Source organism: Agelaius tricolor, unplaced genomic scaffold (genome assembly GCF_023055355.1).
Source record: "Agelaius tricolor isolate 1412-34295 unplaced genomic scaffold, bAgeTri1.0.p SCAF_153, whole genome shotgun sequence".
NCBI lineage: Eukaryota > Metazoa > Chordata > Aves > Passeriformes > Icteridae > Agelaius > Agelaius tricolor.
In genome coordinates this window covers 28,009-46,421 of record NW_027269413.1, presented here as the reverse complement: position 1 = coordinate 46,421, position 18,413 = coordinate 28,009, and the positions used below count along the sequence as shown (strand labels likewise).

Sequence of the window (18,413 nt, the reverse complement as noted above, 5' to 3'; positions counted from 1 at the left end):
GCCTTGATCTAAAAATATTCCAAATATTCCAAATATTCTTTAAATTAACCCTTTCCCCGCCGATGTCCCAAGAAGGTTGAAAATATTAAAATTATTACGGATATTTTTAAAATTAACCCTTTCCCCACCCCCAGTTTATCCCAGTGGCCTTGATCTAAAAATATTCCAAATATTCCAAATATTTTTAAAATTAACCCTTTCCCCCCCAGTATCTCCCAAGGAAATCTTCCTAAAAACATTTAAAAAATCCAAATTTTTTAAAAAATCCCAACTATTTCCACCGGGCATTAACCCTTTCCCACCTGGATGTGGTTCTCCTGCAGGTTCAGGTAATGAATTTAACCCTTTCCCCCCCAGTTTGCCCCAGTGACCTTGATCTAAAAATCTTCAAAATCTTCCAAATATTCCAAATAGTCTTAAATTAACCCTTTCCCCCACAGAATGTCCCCAAAGAATTCTCCCTAAAAATATTTTTTAAAATCAAAATATTTGAAAAAATCCCAATTATTTCCACCGGGAATTAACCCTTTCCCACCTGGACGTGGTTCTCCTGCAGGTTCAGGTAATGAGTTTAACCCTTTCCTCCCCAGTATCTCCCTAGGAATTCTCCCTAAAAATCTTTCAAAAAATCCAAATATTTTCAAAAATCCCAACTATTCCCCCCAGGAATTAACCCTTTCCCACCTGGATGTGGTTCTCCTGCAGGTTCAGGTAGCGCGTGTTGACCGAGATGCTCTGGGGCACCTCCAGCAGCTCCCTCCTGGTGCAGATCACCCGGCTGGCCTGGTTGCTGCAGGTGCAGGCGGCCGGGCAGGGGGTGCCCGAGGCGCTGCCCCCCGCCCCGGGCACGGCCCCCAGAGCCCCCAGCAGCGCCCCCCAGCACCCCCAGCACCAGGGGGGCTCTGGGGGGCAGCGCCGGGGGGGGGGCGGCGGCGCCCGGGCACCCTCAGGGCCATCCTAGGGGCAGCCGCCATGGGCCTGGGGCATCGCCGGCTTCAGGGGCCCGGGAGCTGCTGGGGGGGAGAGAAAAAGGGGGTTAGGGGGGTCCTGAGTGGCAGATTTGGGGGTCTGGGGTCTCCTAGAGAGTCCCAAGTGGGAGATTTGGGGGTGCTGGGGGGGGGTTTGGGGGTCCCAGGTGGGAGATTTGGGGGTTATGAGGGGTTTTGAGGTGTCTGGGATCTCCTGTGGGATCCTAAGTGGGAGATTTGGGGGGTCTGGTATCTCCTAGAGGGTCCCAAGTGGGAGATTTGGGGGTCTTGGGGAGGTTTTGGGGGTTCTAAGTGGGAGATTTGGGGGTCTGGGAGGGGTTTGGGGGGGTCCCAAGTGGGAGATTTGGTATTGGAGAGGTTTTGGGGGTCCCAGGTGGGAGATTTGGGGGTTTTGGGGAGGTTTTGGGGATCCTAAGTGAGAGATTTGGGGAGGTTTTGGGAGTCCCAGGTGGGAGATTTTGGGGATCTTAAGTGGGAGACTGAGAGGTCTGGGGTCTCCTGGAGGGTCTCAAGTGGGAGATTTGGGGTTCAGGGGGGAAGTTGGGAGGTTTGGGGGGTCCCAAGTGGGAGGTTTGGGGGTTATGGAGGGGTTTGGGGGCGTTTTGGAGGTTTTAAGTGGGAGATTCAGGGGTCTTGGGGAGGTTTTGGGGGTCCCAGGTGGGAGATTTGGGGTTTTGGGGGCCCTCAGGGCCATCCTAGGGGCAGCCGCCATGGGCCAGGGGCATCGCCAGCTTCAGGGGCCCGGGAGCTGCTGGGGGGGAGAGAAAAAGGGGGTTAGGGGGGGTCCTGAGTGGCAGATTTGGGGGTCTGGGGTCTCCTAGAGAGTCCCAAGTGGGAGATTTGGGGGTGCTGGGGGGGGGTTTGGGGGGTCCCAGGTGGGAGATTTGGGGGTTATGAGGGGGTTTGAGGTGTCTGGGATCTCCTGTGGGATCCTAAGTGGGAGATTTGGGGGTCTTGGGGAGGTTTTGGGGGTCCCAGGTGGGAGATTTGGGGGTTTGGAGGGTCCTAAGTGGGAGATTTGGGGAGTTTGGGGGTCCCAAGTGGGAGGTTTGGGGCTTATGAGGGGTTTTGAGGTGTCTGGGATCTCCTGGGGAGTGCTAAGAGGGAGATCTGGGGGGGTCTGGGGTCTCCTAGAGGGTCCCAGGTGGGACATTTGGGGGTCTTGGGGAGGTTTTGGGGGTTCTAAGTGGGAGATTTGGGGGTCTGGGAGGGGTTTGGGGGGTCCCAAGTGGGAGATTTGGGGGTTATGGGGATCCTAAGTGGGAGATTTGGGGGATCTGGGGTCTCCTAGAGGGTCCCAGGTGGGAGATTTGGGGGTTTTGGGGAGGTTTTGGGGATCCTAAGTGAGAGATTTGGGGAGGGTTTGGGGGTCCCAGGTGGGAGATTTGGGGTTTTGGGGCGCCCTCAGGGCCATCCTAGGGGCAGCCATGGGCCAGGGAGCTGCTGAGGGGGAGAGAAAAAAAAGGGTTAAGGGGGGTTTGGGGGGGATTTTCAGGGGATTTTGGGGTCCTAAGTGGGAGATTTGGGGAGTTTGGGGGTCCTGAGTGGGAGATATGGTGGTCTTGGGGGGTCCCAAGAGGGAGATTTGGGGGGTTTTGGGGAGGTTTTGGGTGTCCCAAGTGGGAGATTTGGGGGTTATGAGAGGTTTTTGGGGGGTCTGGGGTCTCCTGGAGGGTCCTAAGTGAGGGTTTCGGGATGTTGGGAGGGTTTTGGGGGTCCTAAGTGGGAGATTTGGGGGGGTTTGGGGTCTCCTAGAGGGTCCCAAGTGGGAGATTTGGGGGTCTTGGGGAGGTTTTGGGGTTTGCAAGTGGGAGATTTGGGGGTGTTGGGGGAGTTTTGGGGGTTCTAAGTGGAAGATTTGGGGGTTATGGGGAGGTTTTGGGGGTCCCAAGTGGAGATTTGGGGATTTTAGGGGGGTTTTAGGGGGGTTTTTGTGGGTCTGGGGTCTCCTAGAGGATCCTAAGTGGGAGCTTTGGGGGGGCCTCGGGGTCTTAGGGGGGCTTTTGAGGGGTCCTGAGTGGGAGATTTGGGGGGTCTGGGGGTGTCAGGAGGAATTTTGGGGGGGTTTGGGGGTCCTAGGTGGGAGATCTGGGGGGGTCTGGGGTCTCCTAGAGGGTCCCAAGTGGGAGATTTGGGGGAGTTTGGGGGGGTCCTAAGTGACAGATTTGGGGGGGTCTGGGGGTGTTTTGGGGGGAGATTGGGGGGGTCGGGTGTGTTTGGGGGGGGGTTTTGGGGGTCCCAAGTGGGAGATTTTGGGGGTCTTGGGGAGTTTTGGGGAGTCCTAAGTGGGAGATTTGAGGGTCTGGGGGGGAATTGGGGGGTCCTGATGAGAAATTTTGGGGTCTGAGGGGTTTTTGGGGGGGTCCCAAGTGGGAGATTTTGGGGGTCTTGGGGAGTTTTGGGGAGTCCTAAGTGGGAGATTTGAGGGGTCTGGGGGGGAATTGGGGGGTCCTGATGAGAAATTTTGGGGTCTGAGGGGTTTTTGGGGGGGTCCCAAGTGGGAGATTTGGGGGCTTAGGGGGGGTTTTGGGGGGATTTTGGGGGGGTCCTAAGTGGGAATTTTGGGGGGGTCTGGGGGGGGTTTTAGAGAAGTTTGGGGGGGTCAGGGCAGGTTTGGGGGGGGTCCCCAGGGGGGGGATTTTGGGGGGATTTGGGGCAGTTTTGGGGCAGTTTTGGGGAGGTTTTGGGGGGGGTCAGCGAGGTCAAGGAAGTTTTGGGGGGTCCGGGGGAATTTTGAGGGTTTGGGGGGGGTCAGGGGGGGTTTAGGGGGAATTTGGGGTCCCCCAAAAGGGGCTTGGGGGGGTCCCCAAGGGGGGGGGGGGGAGGGGGTTGAGGGTCCCCAATCTGTGCAGGTGAGCACCAGAGCCCCGCCCACCTGGGCGTGCAAGCACAGGTGTGCAAAGCCCACCTGTCACAAACCCACGTGTGCACAGGTGTGCAACTCCTCCCTGCTCGCACGAGTGTGCAAAGCCCACCCGTGGCACATCCCTGTGCACACTCACAGGTGTGCAAACCCCACCTGTGCACACTCACAGGTGTGCAAACCCCACCTGTGGCACATCCCTGTGCACACTCAGGTGTGCAACCGCTCCCTGCACACACACAGGTGTGCAAACCACGCCTGCTATGCGCAGGTGTGCAAACTCTGCTTGTCGCTAACCCCTTGCACAGGCACAGGTGTGCAAACCCCACCTGTCACACACAGGTGTGCAAACCACGCCTGCCACAAACCCCATACACGTGCACAGGTGTGCAAGCTGTCCCCACTCACACACGGGTGTGCAAACCCCACCTGTGCACGCTCAGGTGTGCAAACCCCGCCTGCCACAAACCCCACGCGCTCACGCTCGGGTGTGCAACCCCTCCCTGCTCACACGAGCGTGCAAACCCCGCCTGTCACAAACCCCACGTGCACGCACAGGTGTGCAAACCCCACGTGTCACAAACCCCCACGTGCATTCGCGCACACGCGCGCGTGCAAACCCCGTCCCTGTCGCAAACCCGCGCGCGCTCCCGCGCGTGCAAACCCCGCCCCCACCACCCCGACACCGCGCGCGCGTGCAAGCCCCGCCCCCCCAACCCCCCCCGCACCCCCCCCCCCATCCCCCGCGCGCGCGCGCCCCAGGTGTGCAAACCCCCCCCCCCCCACTCCGCATCCCCTCCCCCACCCCCTCCCCGCGCGTGCAAACCCCCGCCCCCTCCCCCCCCCCCCCCCCGCCTTCCGTCCTTGCACGCGCGGCCCCTCCCCCACAAATTCCCCTCCCCCCCCCTCCCCCCCCGGCCTTACCCCGCACCCCCCCCCGGGGGCCTCGCTCGGCCCCGCTCGAGCCTTCGGCCTCCCCTCCCCCCTCCCCCTCCCCCTCCTCCTCCTCCTCCTCCGCCCCCTCCCCCGCTCCTTCCTGCCCCTCCCCCCCCTTTCCCCCTTTTCTCCTTCCTGCCCCTCCCCCCTTCCCGCGCGCGCGCGCCCCCCCCCCTTTAAAAAAAAAAAAAAAAAAAAAACCCGGAGCTGAAGCTCCGCCCCCTTCCCCCCCCCCCCCCCCAGAATCTTCCGGGATGGATCCGAGACCCCCCCGGGACCCCCCCGGTATCGCTGGGACCCCCCCGGATCTTCCGGACCCCCCCGGGACGGTTCCGGACCCCCCCCCAAAATCCCCTGGACCCCCCCGGAAACGGCTCCGAGACCCTCGGGACCCCCCCGGGACCCCCCCAGAATCTTCCGGGATGGATCCGAGACCCCCCCGGTATCGCTGGGACCCCCCCGGGACCCCCCCCCGATCTTCCGGACCCCCCTGAGACCCCCCAGAAACGGCTCCGAGACCCCCCCGGTACCGCAGGGACCCCCCCAGATCTTCCGGACCCCCCCGAACGGTTCCGAGACCCCCAAAAACCCCCGGATCCCCCCAAGAACGGCTCCGGGACCCCCCTGGTACCGCAGGGACCCCCCCAGAACGGCTCCAGACCCCCCCAAAATCTCCTGGACCCCCCCGGAACGGCTCCAGACCCCCCCAAAATCCTCCAGGACGGATCCGAGACCCCCGGGATGGATCCGAGACCCCCAAAACCTCCTGAACCCCCCAAAATCCTCCAGGACGGATCCGAGACCCCCCCGAGACCCCCGGGATGGATCCGAGGACCCCCCGGGACTCCCCCAGGACCGCAGGGACCCCCCCAAAAATCCTCCAGATGCCCCCAAAATCCTCCAGAGCCCCCCAAAAGTCCTCCAGACGCCCCCAAAACCTCCTGGACCCCCCAAAATCCTCCAGAACCCCCCGGAATGGCTCCAAGACCCCCAGGACACCCCCAAAATCCTGCAGACCCCCCCCAAAAAACCCCCAAAATGTCTCTGGACTCCCCCCCAAAATCCTTTGGACCCCCCCTGAATCCCCAAAACCCCTCCAGGACCCCCACCCACGACCACCAAAACGCCCCCCCCAAAAAAACCCCTCTGAGATCCCCCCCCCCAAAAAAACCCCAAAACATCCCTGGGACCCCCAAATCCCCCCGGGACACCCCAAAATTTCCCCCCCAAAAAAATCCCAAAAAAACCCCCCAAAATCTCCTCTGAGACCCCCCCCCAAAAAACCCCAAAAACCTCTGAGACCCCCAAATCCCCCCGGGACACCCCAAAATTTCCCCTCCCAAAAAATCCCAAAATCCCCTCTGAGATCCCCCCCAGGACACCCCAAAAATGCCCTGGAATCCCCCAAATCCCCCCAGAACACCCCAAAAGTCCCCCTGGGACCCCAAACTTCACCTGGAAACCCCCAAAATCCCAACCTGGAGACCCCCAAATCACCCCAAAATCCACACGGGGACCCCAAAATTCAGATATGGCCCCCAAAAAACACCTGGGGAACCCCAAAAATGTCAGAGAGAAACCCAAAATCCACACAAGGACCCCACAAAATCCCAACCTGGAGACCCCAAAATGCACCTGGGGAACCCCAAATCCACCTGGAGACCCCAAAAATCCACCTGGACAACCCAAAATCCACAGGGAGAACCCCAAGCTTCACCTGGGGACCCCAAAATCCCAACCTGGAGACCCCAAAATCCACCTGGGGAACCCCCGAAATTCACCTGGAGAACCCCAAAATTCACCTGGGGAAGTCGAAATACAAATTGGGGACCCCAAAATCCCAACCTGGAAATCCCAAAATCCACCTGGGGAACCCCAAAATTCCAACCTGGAGACCCCAAAAATCCACCTGGAGACCCCAAAAAATCAAGGTGGGCATCCCCAAAACTCACAAGGAAACCCAAAATTCCACCTGGAGATCCCAACCCCAACCTGGGGGACCCCAAAACCACCTTGGGGACCCCGGAGACCCCACCTGGAGACCCCAAAATCCACACGGGGACCCCCCAAAAATCCACCTGGGGATCCTAAAAACTCCCAGGGGAACCGAAAACCCCAACCTGGAGAGCCCAAAATGCACCTGGAGACCCCAAAATCCCAACCTGGGGAACCCCAAAACTCCACCTGGGGAACCCCAAAATCCACCTGGAGAGCCCCAAACTCACAAGGGAACCCAAAATTCCAACCTGGAGACCCCAAAATGCACCTGGAGACCCCAAAAAATCCAAATCCCAAAATTCACCGTGGGAACGCCCGGATCCACCTGGAGAGGCCAAAACCCCAAAGACCCCAAAACCCCAACCTGGAGACCCCAAAACCCCAACCTGGAGACCCCAAAATCCACCTGGGGAACCCCAAACTCACAAGGGAACCCCAAATCCACCTGGAGACCCCAAAACCCACCTGGGGAACCCCCCAAAAAATCAACCTGGGGAACCCAAATCCACATCGGGGACCCCAAAACCCCAACCTGGAGAGAGGGTGAAAAGGGGGCGGGGCCAAAGCTGGGCACACACACCTGGGCACACCTGGGGACACCTGAGGCACACCTGGGCACAAACACGCACACCTGGGCACACATGGACACACCTGGGCACACCCAGTGACACATCTGGGCACAAATACACACACACACACCTGTGACACACCTGGGCACACCTGGGGACACCTGGGCACAAACACACACACACACCTGGGCACACCTGGGCACACACACAGTGACACACCTGGGCACACCCAGTGACACATCTGGGCACACAGACACACACACACCTGGGCACACCTGGGGCACAACTGGGGCACAACTGGGGGCACACCTGGGGATAGCTGGGGACACCTGGGCACACCCAGTGTCACACCTGGGCACACACACACCTGGGCACACCTGGACACACAGACAGACACACTTGGGCACACACTCACACCTGGGCGCACACAAACACACCTGCGTGCACCTGTGCACATGGACCCACTCACACCTGTGCATAGACACACCTGGGCACACCTGGGCACAAAAACACACCTGTGCATAGACACACAGCTGTGCACACCTGGCCACAAACACACACCTGTGCATAGACACACCTGGGCACAAACACAGACACACCTGTGCACACCCGTGTACAAACGCACCTGTACACACAGGCGTGCACACACGTTCACCTGTGTGCACACACCTGTGCTCAGAGAGACACCTGGGCACACCTGGGCACACCCACACACCTGGACACACACACACCTGTGCACACACAGCGAGACACACAGACACACCTGGGCACACCTGGTGCACGTGTGCACACCTGTACATACTCACACCTGCAAACACAGCTGTACACACCTGTATACACACCTGTGCACACCTGTGCACACACACAGAGACACAACTGGGCACACCTGGTGCATGTGTGCACACCTGTGCACACTCACACCTGTAAACACAGCTGTACACACCTGTATACACACCTGTGCTCACACACACACACGGGTGCACACACACACCTGAACACACCTGTGCACACCTGCACACACCTGTGCACACGCACACACCCCTTTGCACACCTGTGCACACTCACCTGTGCACACTCACCTGTGCACCACCCCCCCCCCATCAATCAGGGCCCTCCCCGGGGTCCCTATTGAAGTTTGGGGGAGGGGATTGGGGTCAGGCCACGCCCCCCACCCCAAATGGGGAACCCCCCCCCCCCCAAAATTGGGGACCCCCAAAAAATGAGACCCCCAAAACGGGGACCCCAAAATTGGGAACCCAAAACGACCCCACAAAAAAGACCCCCCAAAACGGGGACCCCAAAATCACCCGTCAAAATGGGGACCCCCAAAATCAGGACCCAAAAAAATTGGAACCCCAAAACGATCCCCAAAATTGGGGACGCCAAAATTGGGGACGCCAAAAATGAAACCCCCAACACGGGGAACCCCAAAATGGGAACCCAAAACAACCCCAAAAAAGCGACCCCCCCAAAAAAGGCCTCACTAAATGGGGACCCCAAAACGACCCCCCCCAAAATGGGGACCCCAAAATTGGGGACCCCCAAAATCAGGATCCTTAAATGACCCCCTTAAATGGGTACCCCAAAACGATCCCCCCCAAACTGATGCCACAAAATGAGGACCCCAAAAAGACCCCCCCAAAAAAATTCACAGCCCCAAAACGACCCCCCCCCCCCCCAAAATTGGGACCCCCAAACTGACCCCACAAAAACGACCCCCTAAAATTGGGACCCCAAAATGGGGACCCCAAAACGACCCCACAAACGACCCCCCCCCAAATTGACCCTACAACAACGACCCCCCAAAACGGGGACCCCAAATATTCACAGCCCCAAAACGACCCCCCAAGAACGACCCCCCCATATTGATCCCACAAAATGGGGACCCCAAAATTGGAACCCCAAAACGACCCCCCCCAAAACAACCCCACAAGATTGGGACCCCAAAACGGGGACCCCAAAACGACCCCCCTAAAACTTGACCCCACAAAACGGGGACCCCAAAATGGGGACCCCAAAACGACCCCCCCCAAAAACGAACCCCCCAAAGTGACCCTACAAAAAAGACCCCCTAAAATGAGGACCCCAAAACGACCCCCCAAAAATTCACAGCCCCAAAACGACCCCTCCAAAATGGGGACCCCAAAATGGGGACCCCCCCCCCCCCCCCCCCCCCAAAACGACTTCCCCAAAGCAACCCCACAAAATCAGGACCCCAAAACGACCCCACAAAAAACCCACCCCCCTAAATTGGGACCCCAAAACGACCCCCCCCAAAACTGGCACCCCCAAAACGACCCCTTAAGAAACCCCCCCCCCCCAAACTGGCCCCTCATAAATGGGGACCCCAAAACGACCCCACAAAAACGACGCCCCCCAAAACGACCCCACCAAATGGGGACCCCAAAATTGCGACCCCAGAACGACGCCCCCCAAAACGACCCCACAAAATTGGGACCCCAAAACGGGGACCCCCAAAACGACCCCTCCAAAAATTCACAGCCCCAAACCGACCCCACTAAAATGGGGACCCCAAAACGACCCCCCCCCCCAAAATTGACCCCACGAAATTGGATCCCAAAACGACCCCCCCAAAATTTCACTGCCCCAAAACGGCACCACAAAAGCGACCCCCCCAAACTGACCCCCTCAAAACGGGGGACCCCAAAACGACCCCACTAAAAATTCACGGCCCCCCCAAAATTGGGACCCCCCGAAACGACCCCACAAAAACGACCCCCCCCTAACTGACCCCACAGAAATGGAGACCCCAAAATTGGAACGCCAAAATTGGAAGACCCCCAAAATTGGGGACCCCAAATCGAGCATCCCAAAACGACCCCCCCCCCCCAAAAAAAAAAAAAAACCAACGGGAACCCCAAAAACCGAGCCGGGTCCGGACTGGGAAGGACTGGTCCATACTGGGAGGGGGATGGGGGTTACTGGTCCAGACTGGGTCCATACTGGGAGGGACCGGCTCCGTACTGGGAGGGATGCGGAGAGGGCCGGCTCCGTACTGGGAGGGGGGGATGGGGGTGACTGGTCCGTACTGGGAGGGGGGATGGGGGTGACTGGGAGGGGAGCGGGGGTCACTGGTCCATACTGGGAGGGGGATGGGGGTGACTGGTCCGTACTGGGGGGGTCCCCACTCACCGGGCCGGGCCTCAGCATCGCTCCAGCGGCCGCCGGGGCCCCGCGCCCCCGCCCGCGCTCGGCTCCGCTCGGCTCGGCTTCGGCACCGCTTCGGCACCGCTTCGGCACCGCTTCGGATGCGTTCGGGCTCGGTTCGGGTGCGTTCGGATCCCGTTCGGAACGGTTCGGATGCGCCCGGCCCCGGTTCGGCCGCGTTCGGCTCTGCCCGGCCTCGGGTTCGGCTCCGCTCGGCTCCGTTCGGCTCCGCTCGGGCCCGGATTCGGCTCCCGCTCGGCTCTGCCCGGCCTCGGGTTCGGCTCCCGCTCGGCTCCGCTCGGGCCCGGGTTCGGCTCCGCTCGGCCTCGGGTTCGGCTCCGTTCGGCTCCGCTCGGGCCTCGGGTTCGGCTCCGTTCGGCTCCGTTCGGCCCCTCCGGAGGGGGCGGGGAAGGGGGCGGGGCTGGGGAGGGGGACAGAGGGGGACAGGGCGGGGACAGCGACAGCTCCGCCCCCCCCCCCCGCGTCCCCAAAGCTGGCGTGAGCCCCCCCAGTGGTGTCCCCAATGTCACCAATGTCCCCTCAATGTCAACAACGTCCCCAACGTCCCCCCGATGTCCCCAACGTCCCCCCGATGTCACCAGTGTCCCCAATCCTCCAACAATGTCCCCCTGTCCCCCAATGTCCCCAATAATGTCCCAATGTCCCCACCCCTTCAATGTCCCCACTGTCCCTTCCATTACCTCAACCCCCTCCAGTGTCTCCAATGTCCTCAAATGTCCCCAACTCCCAATGTCCCCAATGTCCCCTCCGTGTTCCCAACTGCCCAATGTCCCCAGTGTCCCAAATGTCCCAAATGCCCCCAATGTCCCCCAAATGTCCCCACTGTCCCCAAACCTCCAAATGTCCCTAAATGTCCCCAATGTCCCCAACTCCCCAACCCCTCAATGTCCCCATTGTCCCCAATCCCCCGTTATCCCCAATGACCCCAATGACCCCAATGACCCCAACGACCCCAACCCCCAAATGTCCCCAATGTCCCCAAACCCTCCCGATGTCCCCAAGTGTCCCCAATGATGTCCCCAACCCCCAGTGTCCCCAATGTCCTCAACCCCCCCAAATGTCCCCAACCGCCCCAGTGTCCCCAGTGTCCCCCAATCCCCTAAAGGTCCCCAGCCTCCAAATGTCCCCAAATGTCCCCAAATGTCCCCAAACCCCACCAGTGTCCCCAATGTCCCCAAATGTCCCCAACGTCCTCAATGACCCCAAGGTCTCGTCCGTTACCTCAACCCCCTCAATGTCCCCAATGTCCCCAACAGTCCCCAACACCCCCATTGTCCCCAAATGTCCCCAATGTCCCCAAACGTCCCCAAACGTCCCCAGTGTCGCCAAACGTCCCCAAATCCCTCCAAATGTCCCCCCCCAAAAAAGGGACCCCAAATGTCCCCCAACCCCCCCAAATGTCCCCAACGGTCCCCAACACCCCCATTGTCCCCAAATGTCCCCAAATGTCCCCAATGTCTCCTCCGTTACCTCAACCCCCTCAATGTCCCCAAATGTCCCCAATGTTCCCATTGTCCCCAACGTCCCTGAATGTCCCCAACCCCCCCAATTGTCCCCAACCTCCCCAGTGTCCCTGATGTCCCCAATCCCCCCAACCCTCCAAATGTCCCCAATGTCCCCAAACGTCCCCAATGTCGCCAACTCCCAAATGTCTCCAAACGTCCCCAATGTCCCCAAATGTCCCCAATGTCCCCAAATGTCCCCAGTGTCACCGACCCCCAAACGTCCCCATGTCCCCAATGTCCTCAAATGTCCCAACCCCCCCAAATGTCCCCAACGGTCCCCAACACCCCCATTGTCTCCAAATGTCCTCAATGTCCCCAAATGTCCCCAATGTAGCCAACCCCCAAATGTCCCCAAATGTCCCCAAATGTTCCAAACGTCCCCAATGTCCCCAATGTCCCCAACGGTCCCCAACACCCCCACTGTCCCCAAATGTCCCCAATGTCCCCAATGTCCTCAATGTCTCCAATGTCCTCAATGTCCCCAACCCCCTCAATGTCCCCAGGTGTCCCAGGTGTCCCCAGGTGTCCCCAGGTGCCACCAGCCTCTCTCGGGGTCGTTATTTGGGCTTTATTGATTTTTGGGGTTTTTTTTTTGGGGGGTTTTTATGGCTTTGGGGGACCCCCCCGGCCCCACACGGACACACCCGGGGGGGGGAGGGGACACACGGGGACACCGAGGGGGACACCGGGGGGGGGGATGGGGGGGGGACAGGGGGGGGGACACCGGAGTTTGGGGGTCCCCGGGTCCCGTTTGGGGACAAACACACACAAAGGGGGGCGGGGGGAGGGGCACGGAGATTTTGGGGGGGGACACACACAAAAGGGGGGGGTGACAAAAATAGGGACCCTTTTAAAGGGGGGGGGGGGACACCCCGAGGTCCCTTTTTGGGGTCCCTTTTTTATGAGGGGGACACCCCGAGGTCCCTTTTTGGGGTCCCTTATTTGGGGGGGGGGTAAACTTGGGGTCCCTTTTTGGGGTCCCTTTTTTTGGGGGGGGTTACTGGGGGTCCCTTTTTGGGGGTCCCCTTTTTTAGGGGAGGGGGACACCCCGAGGTCTTTTTGGGATCCCTTTTATGGGGTCCCTTTTTTTGGGGTCCCATTTTGGGGGGGGGGGACGGACACCCCGGGGGCCCCTTTTTGGGGTCCCCCAAGTCCCATTTTGGGGTCCCTTTGTTTTGAGGGGGGGGACACACCAATTTTCCTTTTTGGGGTCCCCCCAATCCCTTTATTTGGGGTCCCATTTTAGGGTCCCTTTTTGGGGTCCCTTTTATTTAGGGTTCCCCTCCCCATTTTGGGGTCCTTTTTTGGGGTCCCTTTTTTGGGGTCCATTTTGGGGTCCCCCTCTCCCTTTTTAGGGTCTCATTTTTGGGGTCCCTTTTTTTAGGGTTTCCTTTTTTGGGGTCCCCCCCGATCCCTTTTTTTGGGGTCCCCCAATCCCATTTTGAGTTCCCTTTTTTTGGGGTCTCCCTCCCCCATTTTGGGATCCCTTTTTGGGGTCCCTTTTAGGGTTTTTTTTTTGGGTTCCCCCCTCCCTTTTTGGGGATCGATTTTTTTGGGGTCTCTTTTTTTGAGGTCCCTTCTTGGGGTCCCCCCAATCCCATTTTTGGGGTCCCCCCGATCACTTTTTTGGGGTTCCCCAATCCCATTTTTGGGGTCTCCCCCTTCCGTTTTTGGGGTCCCTTTCTTTGGGGGGTCCCCCAATCCCATTTTGGGGTCCCATTTTTGGGGTCCCTTTTTTTGGGGGGGGTTCCCCCCTCCCCTTTTGGGGGGCCCCTCCCTCTTTGGGGTCCCTTTTTTTAGGTTCCCATTTTGGGGTCCCTTTTACGTGATCGTTTTTTAGGGTCCCTTTTTGGGGTCCCTTTTTGAGGTCTCCCCCCACCCATTTGGGACTCATTTTTTTGGGGGTCACTTTTTAGGTTCCTATTTGGGGTCCCCCCAATCCCTTTTTGGGGTCTCTTTCTTTGGGGTCCCCCCTCCTCCATTTTGGGATCCCTTTTTTTGGGGTCCCCCAATCCCATTTTGGGGTCCCCCTCCCCCTTTTTTGGGCTCCCTTTTTTGGGGTCGCCATTTTGGGGTCTCCCCGCGAAATTTTTGGGGTCCCTTTTTGGGGATCGCTTTTTTTGGGGCCCCCCCCCATTTTTTGGGGTTCCCCCCCCCACCCAAACACGAACGGACACACACGGGGGGGTGGGGGAGGGGCGGGGGGGGGAGCCCCATTTTTTTGGGGGGGGGGTTCCCCTTCCCCCCCCCCCCCACCCCCCCCCGGATTTTGGGGTTCACAGTGGGGGGGGGCGGGGCCCCCCCGTGTCTTGGGGGGGCCCGGGGGGGGGCCCGGGGGGGCCGGGGGGGCCCCCATGGCTTCGGGCCCGGCGGCCCCGGCGGCTCCGGCCCTGCGGGACCAGAACGGACCAGTATGGACCAGTATAAACCGGTATGGACTGGTATGGAATGGTATGGACCAGTATGGACTGGAATGGAATGGTATGGACCAGTATAAACCAGTATAAACTGATATGGACCAGTATGGAATGGTATGGACTGGTACAGACCAGTATGGACCAGTATAAATCGGTATGAACTGGTATGGACAGGTATAAACCAGTACGGACCAGTATGGAACGGTATGGACCAGTATAAACCAGTATAAACCAGTATGGACTGATATGGAATGGTATGGACCAGTATAAACCAGTATGGACCAGTATAAACCAGTATGGATTGGTATAAACCAGTACAAACCAGTACAGGCCAGTATGGACCGGTATGGAAATGGTAACTCCCAGTATGGACCAGTGAACTTCCAGTATGGCCCGAAGGGCTCCCAGTATGGCCCCAGTGCTCTCCAGTATGAAAATGTGAATTCCCAGTCCCTCCCAGTCCCTCCCAGTTTGGCTCCCAGTCCCTCCCAGTTTGCCCAGTTTGGCTCCCAGCCCCTCCCAGTCCCTCCCAGTCCGTCCCAGTTTGCCCAGTTTGGCTCCCAGCCCCTCCCAGTCCCTCCCAGTCCCTCCCAGTTTGGCTCCCAGCCCCTCCCAGTCCATCCCAGTTTGCCCAGTTTGCTTCCCAGCCCCTCCCAGTCCCTCCCAGTCCGTCCCAGTTTGCCCAGTTTGGCTCTCACCGCTCAGGGCGGGCCCAGGGCCTCTCCCGGGGCCGCTTTGTCCCGCGGGGCCGCCTTGGTCAGAGCCTTCTCCTGGGGACAGACGGACACACGGGGACGGACACGGGGACACACAGACGGACACATGGACACCAGGATGGACACGAGGAGGACACACAGACACACGGACACATGGACACATGGACACATGGACACAGGGACACACAGACACACGGACACATGGACACACAGACACGGGGACACACAGACACAGGGACACACGGGGACACACAGACACACGGACACACGGACATGGGGACACCGGGATGGACACGGGGACACCAGGACAGACGGACACCGGGACAGACAGATGGACACAGGGACATGGGGACACACGGACACACGGACACGGGGACACACGGACACACGGACACACGGACACGGGGACACATGGACACGGGGATGGACACACGGACACGGGGACGGACACACGGACACACGGACACGGGGACACCGGGACGGACACGGGGACACCAGGACAGACGGACACCAGGACAGACAGATGGACAGAGGGACAGAGGGACAGGGAGGGGACAGGGACAGACAGACGGACACAGGGACATGGGGACACAGGGATGGGGACAGAGAGAGAGAGAGGGAGACGGACAGACGGACACAGGGACAGGACAGACGGACACAGGGACAGGACAGACGGACGCTGTCAGGGATCCCGAGGTCCCCTTTGGCTTCCGGGGGTCCCCTATGGGGTCAGGGGGGTCTTTATGGGGTCCGGGGTTCCCCAAAGGTTCCTACGGGATCCTTATGGGATCCTGGGGGTCCCTGTGGGATCTTTATGGGATCTGGGGGTTCCCTATGGGATTCCGGGAATTTCTGGGGGTCCCAGGTGGGTTTTGGGGTCCCCCTGGATGCCATAGGGGGTTCCTGACCTCCACCAGGGTGTGCCAGGGCTCGATGGGTTTGGGGGGGATCCTATGGGGTCCTTATGGGGTATGGGGGGTTCCTATGGGATCTGGGGGTCCCTAAAGGATCCTGGAGGGTTTTGGGGGTTCCAGGTGGGTTTTGGGGTCCCCCTGGATGCCATTGGGGGTTCCTGACCTCCACCAGGGTGTGCCAGGGCTCGATGGGCTTGGGGGGGATCCTATGGGGTCCTTATGGGGTATGGGGGGTTCCTATGGGACCTGGGGGATTTTGGGGGTCCCAGGTGGGTTTTGGGGGTCCCAGGTGGGTTTCGGGGGGCTCCTGACCTCCACCAGGGTGTGCCAGTGCTCGATGGGCTTGCGGGGGTTCGCCAACATCTGCGCCCAGTGCTCGCGGCCGGGGCCGTCGGCGTCGCTGCCCACGCGGCACAGCCCGATCACCTCGTTGTGCCCGATGCTATCGAGGGGTCACAGGGGTCAGGGGCACCCCAAAAACCCCAAAATCACCCCCCAGAATAGCCCAAAAAAATCCCGGTTCTGTAGGACCCCAAAATCCCACAAAACGACCCCAACATCGCCCAGAACGACCCCAAATCTGGCCCACCCACAACAGCCCCAATCACCTCCTCATGCACGATTTGGGGGATCAGGGGGACCCCAAAACTCTGGAGAGACCTCAAAAAACCCGGGGAGACCCCAAAATCCACCCCAAAGTCCCCAAAAAATCCCCAGTTTGGAGGGACCCTAAAATCCCCCAAAACGACCCCAAAATCACCAAACATTACCCCAAAATCCCCCAAAACGACTCCAGATATGGCCCACCCACAACAGCCCCATTATCTCCTCATCCCCTAAAATACCCCAAAAATCCCCCATTCTTCAAAACCCCAATATTCCCCAAAATGACCCCAAAATCCCTCCAAATTATCCCCAAATACCCCAAAACCCCCCAAAACGCCCCAAAATCTCTTCAGGACCCCCCAGGACCCCCTAAAACCCTCCCAGTACAAACCAGTTCAACCCAATGATGATGACGACGTTGACGCTCTCATGTTGGACGTCAACCAAGGAGTGTCCCATTGCTCTGGGATGACCCCAAACACCCCAAAATCCCCCAAAACCACCCCAAAACCTCTCCAGGACACCGCCAAGACCCCAAAATTCCCTCGAAAGACCCCCCAGGATCCTCCCAGTACAAACCAGTTGGACCCAACAATGATGACGACGTTCACGTTTTCACGGAGGACATCAAAGAAAGAGCATCCCATTGCTCTGAGATGACCCCAAATGCCCCAAAACCCCCCAAAATCGCCCCAAAACCCCCAAGAGATCCCCAAAGACCCCTCAAATTCCAGCCAGGAGCCCTCCCAGTACAAACCAGTTCAACCCAACAATGATGACGACGTTGATGTTCTCATGTTGGACGTCAACCAAGGAGCGTCCCAATGCTCTGGGATGACCCCAAACGCCCCAAAACCCCCCCAAATACCCCAAATCCCCTCTAAATCCCCCAAAAATCTCTTCAGAACCCCCCAGGACCCCCTAAAACCCTCCCAGTACAAACCAGTTCAACCCAACAATGGTGACCATGTTGATGTTCCCATGGAGGACGTCATCCAAGGAGCGTCCCAATGCTCCGGGATGACCCCAAACACCCCAAAATCCCCCAAAACCACCCCAAAACCTCTGCAGGACACCGCCAAGACTCCAAACTTCCCTCCAAAGACCCCCCAGGATCCTCCCAGTACAAACCAGTTCAACACAATGATGATGACGACATTGACGCTCTCATGTTGGACGTCAATCAAGGAGCGTCCCATTGCTCTGGGATGACCCCAAATTCCCCCCAAACCCCTCCAAAATCCCCGAACCCCCTCTAAATCCCCCCCAAAATCTCATCAGAACCCCCCAGGACCCCCTAAAACCCTCCCAGTACAAACCAGTTCAACCCAACGACAGCGGCCACGTTGACGCGCTCACCTTGGGCGTCAACCAACATCAACCATTGCTCCGAGATGACCCCCAAAACCCCCAAAACCCCCCCAAAACGACCCCGAAACCTCTCGGGGCCCCTCCCGGTGCCCCCAGGGGCGCACCAGTCGTAGTCGACGACGGCGATGGTGAGGCTGACGTGGTGCACGCTCTCGTGGGGCACGTCGAACACCAGCGCCTCGTTGTAGTTGGGGTTCAGCGTGTTCTTCTTGATGGATGTCTTGCGCTTCTTCAGCCGCCGGCCCTCGGCCATCAGCGAGGCCTTCACGTAGGGGTCTGCGGGGGCCCCCGCACGCCCCGTGGAGCCCCAGAGCGCCCCCAAAATAACCCACAGGGCCCC

At 59.3% G+C, this 18,413-nt stretch overlaps 2 protein-coding genes and 1 long non-coding RNA gene across 3 annotated transcripts in view; 1 reads left to right on the top strand and 2 right to left on the bottom strand.

The window, feature by feature from the left end:
* Window positions 1–1,683, bottom strand: part of LOC139586924 (leucine-rich repeat-containing protein 4B-like) — a 13,857-nt gene extending 12,174 nt beyond the window's left edge. Inside the window, 2 exon segments of the mRNA XM_071420611.1 lie at window positions 685–957; window positions 1,672–1,683. Coding sequence (XP_071276712.1) covers window positions 685–957; window positions 1,672–1,683 — 285 coding nt within the window.
* LOC139586923 (splicing factor, arginine/serine-rich 19-like) lies at window positions 1,024–11,816 on the bottom strand. The gene is made up of 3 exons (XM_071420610.1): window positions 11,766–11,816; window positions 10,509–10,944; window positions 1,024–1,740 (listed from the first exon to the last, which is right to left on the bottom strand). Exons 1-3 carry the CDS (start codon window positions 11,814–11,816, stop codon window positions 1,685–1,687), a joined length of 543 nt encoding a protein of 180 aa, XP_071276711.1. The 3' UTR covers window positions 1,024–1,684.
* Window positions 1,788–2,410, top strand: LOC139586926 (uncharacterized). The gene is made up of 3 exons (XR_011678083.1): window positions 1,788–1,820; window positions 1,927–1,967; window positions 2,134–2,410. It is a non-coding gene; the product is annotated as an uncharacterized lncRNA (long non-coding RNA).
* Window positions 11,817–18,413: the final 6,597 nt, after the last annotated feature.